Genomic DNA, 13,140 nt, shown 5'->3' with positions numbered 1-13,140 from the left:
TGCTACTGGGGCTGAATCATTCCTGCTGTGGTACAGGCTATTATTTCACTGGAGATGGGGCTCACCGAACTGAGAGTGGCTATTATCAGATCACTGGGCGCATGGATGACGTCATCAACATCAGTGGCCATCGCCTGGGGACTGCAGAGATAGAGGATGCGATGGTGAGCTCAGTGTGGGCTTCTCCTTTGTCTTATACCTCCATGGTGTCTCTGTTGACCTTAGCATTGGTGTGGGAATGTCCAGGTCCGAGGGCTGCCACATCTTGCCTTTTTGTTCCCTGCTGCACACAGGCTGACCATCCTGCAGTCCCAGAAACCGCTGTCATTGGCTATCCCCATGCCATCAAGGGAGAAGGTGAGCATCCACAGGGCCCTGTCTGCCTCCTGGCCTCACACCCAGCAAGGGGCCCCATAGAGGGAATGGTCTGGGGGGGAGGCCTCTGGGCCAAGATACTGCTTTTGTTCTCCCTAAAGTGGAGATTTGGGGTGAAGAAGCTGGGCCACAGGCTAGAGTCATTGCTGAAATGATTAGCCTTTGGTGACCGTAGGACACTCATGGAGAAGCAGCCATGACCTGGTTGAGCCATGAGCTCTGTCCTTGCCGTACTTGGCTGGGGCACTGTCCAAGCCCCATTACTGAAAATTATTTTAAAAACAACATGGCTGAACAAGTTTACACTCCCACCAACAATGCAGTAGGGCTCCCTTCTGGCCACATCCCCTCCAGCATCTGTTGCTATTAGAGTTCTTGATTGTAGCCCTTCTAACTGAGGTGAGGTGGAATCTCAATGTTGTTTTGATTCGCATTTCTTTTCTGGCTAGGGAGGTTGAGCATTTCTTCATGTGTCTATTGGCCATCCTTCTTTCTTCTTCAGAGAAGTTTCTCTTTAAGTCTTTCGCCCACTTATTTATTGGGCAATTGTTTCTTTGAAGATTAGTTGTTGGGGGATTTAAGTTTTTGAGTTCCAGGTATATTTTAGATATGAGACCCTTGTCCGATGTGTGGCTAGTGATCTTGGGATTGGGAAATCCATGGGCTTTCTATTGATCTTGCTAGCTATGTCCTTTGCTATGCAGAAGCTCTGCAATTTCAAGCAATCCCATTTGTCCAACCTTTCTTTGATTTGTTGTGTTTCCAGGTCTCTATTAAGAAAATTGCGGCCTGTGCCAAGGAGACCTATGGTTGGTTTCTCCTATTCCTTTCTGTAATGTTTTCAGAATATCTGTTTTGACTTTGAGGTCTTTGATCCATTTGGAGTTGATTCTGGTGCAGGGTGATATATAAGGATCTAGCTTTAGTTTTCTACAAGTAGTTAACCAATTTTGCCAGCACCATTTATTGAAGAGGCTGTCTTTCTTCCATTCTTTTTAGCACCCTTATCGAAGATTAGATGGCTATAGGTCTGTAGGTTCATTTCTGGGTTTTCAATTCTATTCCATTGGTCCTGAGGTCTGTTCTTGTGCCAGTACCAAGCTGTTTTGATTACTATGGCTTTGTAGTAGAGTTTAAAATTTGGTGTTGATATTCCTCCAGCATTATTCTTTCTGTTAAGGATTGTTTTGCTATTAGGTCTTTTATTGTTCCATATGAACCAGTATGGAGTCAAAGACTCCACATAGAGCTCCCCTATGATCCAGCAATCCATTTTGGGCATTTATCCAAATGATCACAAACAAGAACATACTAAAGCTAGCAGCACAACTGTGTTTATTGCAGCATTATTTACCATAGTGAAGATATGGGACCAACCCAGATGCCCCTCAGTAGATGAATGGATCAAGAAAATGTGATACACACACACACACACACACACACACACATACACACAATGAAATTCTATGCTTCCATCAGAAAGAATGACATTGCCTCATTTGTTAGGAAATGGAAAGACTTGAAATAAAATTATATTAAGTGAAGTAAGCCAGGCCCAAAGAAACATAGGTCCCATGATTTCCCTTATTTGCAATAACTAGTATATGTCAAAGTCAAAAGCTATGTACATATGACCATGTAAAATGATGCGAAGTGAAAAGAATCCCAAGATAAGGACACAAGTGGTTTTTTTCTTTCTTGCTGTTGTTTCTAATGTATTTATAATGTGACTTTTTTGTTTCTTTGTATGTTCCTCCTCCACGGTATAACCCGTTTTCACTGTATTTGATTCCCGTGCCCTGCATCTTGTATATACACTTTTCTAATTTGAGGAGGGGAAGGGAAAAACAAAATGCTTAAACAGGGATGCAGTTTGACCCATCGTAACAGTGGATGCACATGCACTATGTTGAAAAACGAACTTTACAATTTAGGTGGGAGGGTTGGGGGTGAGTGTAGTTGTGGAGGTTGGAGGGGAGGGAGGGGATGGTAGGGGAAAAACAAAGGAGGGGGCAACAATGCTTGATAAGAAATGTACTCATTACCTTGCTCATGTAACTGTAACCCCTCTGTACAGTATTTTTACAATAAAAATGTATAAAAAAGAATAAAATAAATCAAATTACAAAACAGCAACAACAACAAAACCCCAGCCCTGTTCACTGGCTTGGTCATGGCATTGTGCCAGCTCTGCAGCTGCCATGTTTGAATGTTGGGGTATGCTTTGGAGAATGCTATTTGCTAAACTGGGACTCCAGAGAAATCTGACTTGTGAGTCCCACTGCACAGTAACATGCTGGGCAGAAGGGGTACAAGTGATCAAAATAGTCTTCTTTACTGAGGACACACTTCATCCCAAAGCCAGCCAATTCTCAGGTGTCTGTGTCTGGGAAGGTCAGGAACACCCAAGTGTCATAATGCCCGGTTCACAGTGGTCATGCTAGCCTGGCCTGGTGTGGCCTAGACATACCCTGACCCTGTGTGAGGACACTGATGCTCAGACTGACCTGTGTTGCCTTGTCCTGTGGCTTGGATTGAGTGCTCTTCTTTCTTTTAGGGAAACTCAGTGTAACAAGTTGTCCCAAATATCACCCCCTCTCTTGCCATACTCATGTGACACCATTTCACTCTTTGTACACTTCATTTTATTATTATTAATTATCTTGATTGTGGGGATTAGACTCAAGACATTGTGCATGTGAAACATGTATTCTACCACTGAGCTACATCCTCTCTAGCCCCTCAAATAATCCCTTTAAGTTGAAGCGCTGTGAAATTTAAAATTCATGTTATTATTTTATTTTATTTTATTTTTTTTTAATTTTTGCTTATGTGGTGCTGAGGAATCGAACCCAGGGCCTCTGGCATGCAAGGCAAGCGCTCTACCACTGAGCCAACTTCCCAGCCCCCATGTTATTATTTTAAACAGTATTTTCAGTTTCTGTCAAATAGATGCCACCAAGAGGCTGCTATGACCTTGTGCCTGGGAGACTGGGATGTGACAGCTTTGAGGAGCAGAGCCAGCAGAGGTGTTGTCTGGATATAATTAGTATGGGAAGGAGCGAGATGTGAACAGTTATTCCCAGATGACTCAAGGTAACCTTGAATCCAATTGGAAGCCACTTCACATGGCAGGAGTCTGGACTCCACTTTTGTGGAAACCTATACAATTTATATGTCCACAGTCATCAGACCATGGTCCTCAGCAGGCTGTGTTCCCAGTGTGGAAGTTCCATGGCTGAGTCAGTGTTCCAGCTCTTAGCCTAGATCCTTGATAGAGCAAAGAATTGCTTAAAGGGGGCCTGTGCCACCAGGTATCTTTCATCTTGTCCTAGAAGCTTAGAAGGCCTTGAATAACCCCTTACAAAATAAGAGCAAGATCAAATAAGGCCCATTGCATAGTGAACTTTAAGAGAGGGAATCAGTACCTTTCACAGGGCAATGTAGGTCCAGAAGCTAAGTACTGGGGCTGTACTGTGCAGGGAACAGTGCTGTCTAGGTTGTTCTACCTGTACATGAGCTTCTCCAGGTTATCCTTTCTGGCTTCCAGCGTCCTGACTCATCAGATACTTCTTGACTCATCATCAGCTCTCAACAGCTTTCTTTATCTCTTTCAAGGCCTGCCACGCTCCTGGGAGAGAATTTACATATCACAGATAAGATGCCAGGCATATTCCTGGTTTCTAACAAATTTGGGCATTTGTTTATTGGGCATCTAAACACTGGAAAACAAGTCATCAGAACATGGTTATGTTTATATGCCTTATGTTTTGTACTTGATCTGAGTGAAAGGAGTCCCTATATCTAACTTTTTTGGAGGGGGGGGGAAGGATTTAATTGACCCATGGTTTTAGAAATTTTAGTCAGTAACCCTTGGATCTGTTAATTCTGGGCCTATATTGAGGTTGAAAACCATGGTGGCAGAGCATGCAGAAAAGGAGGATGTTGATCTCAGAAACAGGACGCAGAGAAAAAACACAGGAAGGGGCCAGGCAAGACATAGCCTTCAAGGTCATATCCCTCTACCCTACTGTGACCACCTTCCTCTAAGTAGGTCCACTTCCCAGTTTCCAGAAGTTCTTCAAGTTCCATCATAACTGGGAGCCAAATATACAACACAGGAGCCTGTGGGAGACATTTCATACTCAATCCATAACATTCCATCCCGGTCTCCGGAGGTTCATGGCCATCTCATAATAAAAAATGCGTTTCATCCACCTCTAAGTGTTTCAAAATTTTATCCATTCCAGCACTGTTAAAAAAAACTCAACAAGTTAAAATTCTTCCTTGAAACGCATGGCAAACTCTTATCTGTGAGCAACCTGTAAAATCAGGAAGTTGAACACTTCTAAAATATAAAGGGACAGAGTAAATCCATTCCAAAAGGGAGGAATGAAGCACAGAAAGGAGAGATGAGACTAAAGCAAGAACAAATCCAACAAGGCAGATATTCAATCCTGAAGCTTCCATCCATGTTCAATATCTGGTACATGTGGTATCATGATGTGAATACTAATGTGTTTGAGCAACCTCTGCCTGTATGGCTTGCCAGGTGCAGATCACATGGTCTTTTTCCTGGGGTTAGTTGCATTCAATATATGATATTCTTTGGCAGATATTTCACATTCCTAGCATCTCCAATTTCTTCTGGTCTCCACTGTAGCTTAGGCATCACCCAGAAAGCTTCATGTGTTGCCCTCTTGGGGGATGCTTGAAGAGATCCACATGTTGCCTGTCCTCCCAAGACCTTCCTTTGAAATCTGGGTGAAAGCCTACATGACTCTTGGACTCTTGCTTCTTGCATGCCTGCAAAACAAGCCTTGATTTGTCAAGCTGCCAAATCAAGCAGTAGCTGAGTTCTCTTGAATCATATTCGCATTGGCCTCTGAAGACTTGGGTGGCTGATCATAGTGAAATAAATCCTGGAGAAACCATGTCCGAGGATCAGTGGGCACAGTGTGTTCCGGTGGTGCTTTCTTCTTTAAGAAGAGCCTTTCAAACGGCTTTTATTCTTTCATACTCTGGAGTCTGCAGTGGATATGATCTGGCTAATTTCTGAGATTTTCCCCTCAAGGCATCATTTCTATTTTCTCCATTCAAGTCCTCAGCTTCTTTTTAATGATGGCCACCTCTTCAGAAACCCGGATTTTCTTAGGTCCAATTTTACAGAATTAAAAAAAAACCAAACTGCAAGTTTTATGGGTCTTTATTCTCTGCCTTTCTCCTTTTTGGTTCTTAGTGTAAAGTTGTTTCAAAGCAGCCAGCAGTATTCTTCAGCCTAGATACTGAACTACCTTAAAATTTCCTCTACCAGATTAATTAGTCCATGGGATTTTAACTTAGCTGTCCTCAGAGTTTCAGAACAAGAACAAAAATGTAGCCAAGTTCTTTGCTAAAATGTAAGAGAAATGGCATCTAGCCCAATTCCCAAAAGAATCCTTATTCCCCTCTGAGATCTTGTGAACAGTCTTTATTGTCTGGCTTTATTGGCATTTTGGTCTTTTGCACCACTACCAGAATTTTCATTAAACTCTGGCTACAGAATTCCTAAGCTTCTCTAATCCATATCACTAAATGTTTTCAAATTCCTCTTGCAAAGCCAGTTCTAAAGACTTAGGAACCACGGCTTTAGTCACAACAATGCTTCCTCCTCTGTGGTACCAATAGTGTGTATTAGATACTTTTCTTATTACTATCACAAAATGCCTTTTAGAAACAACATACAGAAGAAAAGATTTTATTTGTTTATTTATTTACGTATTGGCTCTCGGTTTCAGGGATCTTAGTCCACAGTCCTTAGCTCAGTTGATTCTGAGCCTGTAGAGCATCATAGTAGCAAGATCATGGAAAGGAGGAAGCTGCTTATCTCATGGTGGACAGGAAGCAAAGGAAAAAAAAAGGTCTGAAAAACTGGACCCCACAAGGATCCATCCAAACAGGCTTTCAGTTCCCCCCGTTTCTGACATCCTGGATCAGGTGCACCTTTGCCTGGCTCTTAATCTGTTCTTCTATGTGTTTTCCTTTATCTGTCTCAGAAGTCAGTAGTTGCAAACTACTTCCAATGCTACCTCAACTACCAAGATACAAAAGTTGTTCCCCCCCCCCCCCAAAGATGTGACAAACTGGTGGTGTAGATGGAGGGATGGACCTCACAAAGACCAGGTGCCATAATTACATTCACAGAGTCAGAAAGCACTGACTGCATAGGGTGTAATGTAGCTGAACTGGGTTTTGAGGGGGAGAATACTAGCTTTCCAGATGGAGATGGGGGTGCCTTTTCAGCAAAAGTGGCAAGTCACTAAGATCATAGCTTGTTTAAGAGATATTCAGTCATTTTGTGTGTGTGTGGGGGGGGGGGGGGCGGATCCTAGAGCTTGAACTCTGGGCCTGAGCATTGTCTCTGAGCTATTTTGCTCAAGGCTAGCAAACTGCCATTTGAGCCACAACTCCACTTCTGGCCTTTTGATAGTAAATTGGAGATAAGATTCTCATGACTTTCCTACCTGGGCTGGCTTTGAACAAATATCTTCAAATCTCTTGAGTAGCTAGGATTATAGGTATAAGCCACTGGTACTGAACTTATAGATACATTTATCTATAAGTTGATCACTTATTATATTCCAGGCATAGTTTTAGATGGTAGAGTCACAGAGGTGAATGTGAAAGACAAAAATACTTGCCCTAGTAAAGCCACCAAGTTGGGAGAGGGGAGATAAACACTGAACAGTAACATAGTCAATAAGGAAATTGCAGTGTGTCAGGTGAGATGTTCCAGGGGAGATGAAACTAGATGAGAGAAGTTGGTTCATGACTAACCAGGCACATGAACAAGGAGAGTTGTATCTAGTGTATGAAGGTCAGTGAGAAGGCACGAGCTGCTAGATAATGGTGCAAGGTCAAGTGACTGCTTATAGGTCAAACGGTAAGATTAGACCTGTGCATGCCAGTGGAGCCGCTGCATGCTGTTCTGAAATTAGCCAGGATTTGACACATGTAATCTAGTTACAATATGGGTTGTCCAGGGCTGCTGCCCTGCATTGATGGAGTCATTTCCTTTCTACTCCTGTCTACAGTTGGCTGGAGATGTGGCTTATGTAGTGGAGGACTGCACATTTTACTTTAACTTGAACAGTCATTATGGCCAGTGTCCACCATGTGTTTTGGCCATGTAGCTATGAGGCTAGTGCCCACCAGTTGTGTCTGTATATAATCCTGTCAGCTCTGGTCACAGGTTCTTTTATAGCTGAAGAAACAGAGTGTAAGTTACAGGTCCCAGATCACACAGAGCTGTCGGTGCTGGAGCTCTGGTGCCCAGCTCTCAGCTTTAGGACACCCACCCTGGGATTCTTGCAGAGCTGTGGCATGCAGTAGACATGCATCTTTAGCGCTGCTAATGAGAGAAACCAGTTGCCACCCTGTCACCCATATAAGATTTAAAACTGTTTTGGATTTGTGGCAGGTTGTGGACAACACTACTGTGGGAGGTGACTTGTGAACCCATACTCCTAAATCTTTCCTTTCCTTCCAGCTGCATTTGCCTTCATTGTATTGAAAGATGATACAGGTGATGTAGATGTAGTGGTAAATGAACTCAAGTCAGCAGTGGCCACCAAGATTGCCAAATATGCTGTGCCTGACCAGATTTTGGTGAGTGGATTCTCTTCATCCAAGTTGGTATAGCACTTCCCTTTCATATTTTTGTACCAGTGCTGGAGTTTGAATTTAAGCTCCCAGGCTCTGACTCAGCTTTGTTGCTCAAGGCTGGTACTGTACTGCTTGAGGCTCAGCTCTTCTTCTGGCTTTTTGCTGGTTCATTGGAGATAAGAGCCTCTCCAATGTGGCTGACTGAGCTGGCTTTGAACTATGGTCCTCAGATCTCAGCCTCTTGAATAGCTAGGATTACATGCATGAACCCTAGCATCGTAACACTGCTCCCTTTTAAGTCTACTTCTGTGCTTTCAACAATTATTGAGCAATGATGATGTTTTATAAGCATGTTGTTCCTTTCTGATAAACATCAAACCTGACATTAGTTGTTTGTTTTTTCTTGGATAGGTGGGTGAGGATGTGAGATGAGGGGCAATAGCACCCAAAATTTGCTGCACTCACCTGTTCTGGGCAAGATTACATGCTCTTGTTCTTTGTTGTATGGAGCCTGACTACAGTCACAGGACTGGGTTGTGAAGATAATTCAGAATTTAAATTCTAATTTTCTTTTTGTGTTAGTCAGCTTTCTGTTCCTATAACAAAGCACCTAAAATAATCAGATTAAAAAGAGGAAATGTTAGCTGGGCACTAGGGGCTCATGCCTGTAATTTTAACTATTCAAGGAGGCTAAGATCTGAGGATTGAGGTTCTAAGCCTGCTTAGAACCTGCTGAGACCTAAATTGTACCAGTACTGAACCAGAGCCATGTACCTAGTGCTAGGCAAATGCTCTACAACTAAGCCCAACCCCAGCCAATGTGAAAAATTTAAATAGACATGTAGGAAGCACCCAAGTTCTCCAGTCTTATGTGGTTTCTGAACACATTTCTGGTTGCCCATCAAGGAGAATCATCCATCTGAGGAAGTCATTTTCTTGGGGGAGAGTTGAGCCTCCTCTTCAGTCCCTTTGGGTGTTTCTTCATTGACATTTCCCTGACAGAGAATCCTAGGTATTAAATGCTTGGTATTATTAGATTATTATTTAAACTACTGCCCTAGTTTGCAAGTTGGAGTGAACTGTTTCCAGAGACAGAGTTACCATTAATGATCACATACAACTGAAGCCCAGGGTTCAGTACCCAGCACCAGAAAACAATAGCAAAAACAACAAACAACCCAATCACAAGTCATAATGTATTGTCATTTGCATTGATGGCTGTGGCAGGGTTTTGTTTGACTAGTTTTTAACTTCCTAAGACAAAAACAAGTAAGTACTAGTTAGGGGGTGGAGATGATGTGCCAGATGAAGTGCTTGGCTCCACTACTTCTTAGAAGCCCTCTTGTGGGTAAATAAATGACAGGACAAAAAGGTTAGACAATCATGGCACAGCAGTGTCTGCCCAGTAGGGCTTCAGCAAAGCCCTGCCCCACAGTGGATCTTTCCCCGCCCCAATTTGGGTTGATTTTCCTCAGCTTACAGGGCAGAAAAAGCCAGGAATCATGGACCCCCTTCTCTGGGATAGGCCCCATATGAGAGTTGGGCACAGCTGAGTCCCCTGTGAGGGTCTCAACCCAAGTAGAGAGCCCTTATCTCAGTGTAGTCAGAGGCCAGCCTGGGTGCTGGGTGCTGCCTCTGACCCTAATGCTATACCCTCCTCGCCAGGTGGTGAAACGTCTCCCAAAAACCCGGTCTGGAAAAGTCATGCGGCGGCTACTGAGGAAGATCATCACCAGCAAAGTCCAGGATCTGGGGGATACCACCACCCTGGAGGATCCCAGTGTCATCACAGAAATTCTGACCACCTTCCAGAAGTTCAAAGACAAGCAGGCTGCTGCCAAGTGAGGAGGTGGAGACCGCCTTGGTGTTCTGACCAAGACTTAAGACCCCAGGCCCCTTAACTGTCCTCTCAGAATGTAGCCCCAAAGGTGGCATATGCCTGTCCCGTTACATCCGTACCAATGTGAAGTTGGGCTGACGCCCTTCCTTCCTTCTGGGTACCCTAGAAGTGTAACCTGTAGGGAGGTAGTTAGACAGGGTAGGGTTGTTGTTCTTTGTACTGGATTTAATTTCCAGGAATGAAGCCCTCTGAAGCCCTGTGTCATCTTGAGAACAGTACCAGGAGACCCAAAGCTGGTAGAGCTCACACAATTTAGGACTAGAAGCCATTCAGGTTTTCTCAAGGTCTTTCTAGATACAAATGGCAGATATTTTATTTTTTATACTTTTCTATTTGGAGAGAAGAATGTACATGTACTTAAGTATAATGTGATGGATTTACCTACCTACACTCTCCATAAAACTCAGAGCTGTGGCAATCTCTTTCTGCCTCCACTGGCTGGGAAGTGTGTTGATCAGGGGGTACACTTTTCATTATTGTTCAATATATTTAGAAATGTGAATCCAAAATGCTTGTGCTTCCAGGTGAACATAGCTGCCCTAAGAACTTGCCAAACCTGCCATGTGCTTCACTTCCTGTCTCCATTCCCCCTGCACTTGGCCTGTGTTGTAGTGGAAGTACCACTAACTGCTAAGCCACAGGTGATATGGCCATCTTTAGTTCTAAAGCTACTCCAGTTGCATTTCTCCAAGCTGTGATCTGGAAAGACATTCTTTTCCCTGAGATGCCTCTTGGTAGGAAGTTAATGTATTCCAATATGTGGGATTACCTTTGGAAGTTAGGAAAAACTCAGGTGACTTGTCAGAGCTCATTTGACCTTAACTGGGTTCATGGAGACTCTGCCTGCCTGTTCTTTTGTGATTGAACCACTGTGCTCTAATGATGAGACTTGGAGCTCTCTCCCACTCAAGTCTCTTGCCCTCTTCCTCAGTGTGCCTTAAGTCATCTGAACGTTAGTAAGATGACATATGAATCATGAGGTCACTAAGTGCTTATTTCATAGCTAAGCGCAGCAAAGCACGTGAAGGCTGAGCAGGTGGTGACAGGTGAAAGTTTCCCAGTGAGCAGGGCCTTCAGGTTCCCCCCAGTGCCTTGTAGCTTTGTAGGTGTTTGCCTGGGGTGTCCAGGGCACTGCACTCCTGTTGGTCTCAGCTGTTCTGACTTCTTGGGGGAATCAGGTGAGTATGCTGTGGCCCAAGGAGGTGGCGGTGGTGTAGCAGACAAATATACTGACTAATTTCCTACCATTCACAATAGAGACACAAGCACTGGATTTGGGGGCTACAGTGATGATGTCATTTATGAAATAGCTTAGATTTCCACATTGCTGATATAAACCTTCAGAAGATCTATAGGGGTGTTTAAATAAAGCTTTATTTTATTCACTTGGTTTATGAAAATGTTTTGGTTGATGCTATTCTTCTTCTTCTTCCCCGCCCCCCCCCCCCCCCCCCCATTGCTGGCTATGGAACTTGGAGCCTCAGGCATGCTAGGTACAAGTTCTATTACTAAACCACACCCTAGCTGTTCTTTTCTGCTGACTGTAATCCTAAAGGACAACACTGAAAGAGGCCTTTCACTTCAGAGATAACACAAGAAACCCTGTGCTTTAACATGGAGGAATTAAATATTAACTGCTCACTAATTTGTCCTTTGACACATTTACCGATCTCTGGATTCCTGCACTGTCCAATTTGGTCACATGTGGCTATTTAGCAAGAAATTAAATGAAATAATAAAAATTAAATCCTTCACTTACTGCTCCAAATATTCAGGAGCCACATGTGGCCAGGGGCTACATGATCAAGCAACATGGTCTATTACACCAGGGGATTGTGGGCAGAGCTGGTACAGATCCTGGGCAGAGTAGTTGGAAACAAGGAAGCAAACAGCAGCAAGGGTGGCCTGCAGCGGGCGCATGCTGCAAAGGTAAGCAGCATAGCATACACCAAGGATGGTCCTGCTCTAGATGTGGATGCAAGAGTCTTTCTGCCTCCTCCACTGAACACAGCAGCAGGGTTGATGCCACAGGAGGTGGCATCGCAGAGTTCCAGCCACATATGTGGCTCCTTTGTAGGGGAGCTTTAGTGTGATGATAGCCTGTAGCTGTGTATGTTCTTTCTATCTTATTGTTGAGCTTTGGGAAGCTCTAGGATTGGTTATTTTAGATGGAAAGATGCCTAAATCTAGTCAAGATGTCTTCCCAAAGATAATGAATCCCTCATTCTCTTTTTTCCCCTCTCTCCCTTCCTTCCTTCCTTCTTGTTATGGGAAGCTTGCTGTTGAGTTTTAGTGACCTCGAATATGAATTATATGAATTTCCTCTCATTTTGCATAGGAATTTTCTGCACAACAGGATTAAATATATCATCTATGAGTCCATGAACTTTTTGTTGTTGGTGGTGGTGGTCATGGAGCTTGAACTTGGGGCCTGGGTGCTGTCCCTGAGCTTTTTCACTCCAGGCTAGGTCTCTATTACTTTGAGCCACAGCACCACTTCCAGTTTTCTGGTGGTTAATTGAAGATAAGCATGTCATGGACTTTCCTGCCCAGGCTGGCTTTGAAACTTTGATCCTCAGATCCCTGCCTGAGTAGCTGGTATTATAGGTGTGACCGATGCCCAGCTTTTTTCCTTTTGATGATGAAGACTGAACCAAGTCCTCATATATATTAAGCACCTGTTGTGCCACTGAGCTGCACCTCAGCCCCTACCAGTTGGTTTTTAAATATGGTATCAAATACGCAGAAACAATTTCTGCAATGTAACAAATACTCATCCCTCATCTTATCAAAATACACTGAAACCCTAGCTCTCAATATGAGGGCATCAGGAGGCTGATGGGGCCTTTGGAGGTGATGAGGGTATGAGGGTGGAACCTTCATGAATGGGATTAGGGAGTATTCTTATAAAAAGTCAGAGGGCCTGCTTCCTCCACTCTGTACCTTGTCCTGGGAGTGCACAACAGAAATATGGACATCTGCAAACCCAGAGTTAATTCCTTACCTGACACCTAATCCGATAATGCCCTGGCTTTAGTTTTAGTTTCCTTAACTCTGAGAAACAATGGTTGCTGTGGAAGCCACCCAGTATATGGCATTTTATTACAGCAGGGCAAACTAAGGCAACTTTCACACTGATGGAACCTCTGGATTAAACACTGCTAAGAGAACTCTAGGGACAGTGTGGTTCCCTCTAAAAGTTAAGGCACTGTGAAAAACAA

General features: G+C 43.7%; 1 protein-coding gene across 1 annotated transcript in view; it reads left to right on the top strand.

Annotated features, from left to right (window-relative positions):
- Positions 1-11,304, top strand: part of Acss1 (acyl-CoA synthetase short chain family member 1) — a 57,703-nt gene extending 46,399 nt beyond the window's left edge. The window contains exons 11-14 of the mRNA XM_042666399.1: positions 37-164; positions 294-357; positions 7,904-8,022; positions 9,685-11,304. Coding sequence (XP_042522333.1) covers positions 37-164; positions 294-357; positions 7,904-8,022; positions 9,685-9,864 — 491 coding nt within the window. The 3' untranslated portion in view covers positions 9,865-11,304. The remainder of the gene's footprint in view (positions 1-36; positions 165-293; positions 358-7,903; positions 8,023-9,684) is intronic.
- The last annotated feature ends 1,836 nt before the right edge of the window (positions 11,305-13,140 follow it).

This window comes from Dipodomys spectabilis, unplaced genomic scaffold (assembly GCF_019054845.1).
Source record: "Dipodomys spectabilis isolate Male_0828 unplaced genomic scaffold, ASM1905484v1 ptg000365l, whole genome shotgun sequence".
Taxonomy (NCBI): Eukaryota; Metazoa; Chordata; class Mammalia; order Rodentia; family Heteromyidae; genus Dipodomys; species Dipodomys spectabilis.
Note: the sequence above shows the minus strand (reverse complement) of the source record. Positions and strands in the feature narration are given on the sequence as shown.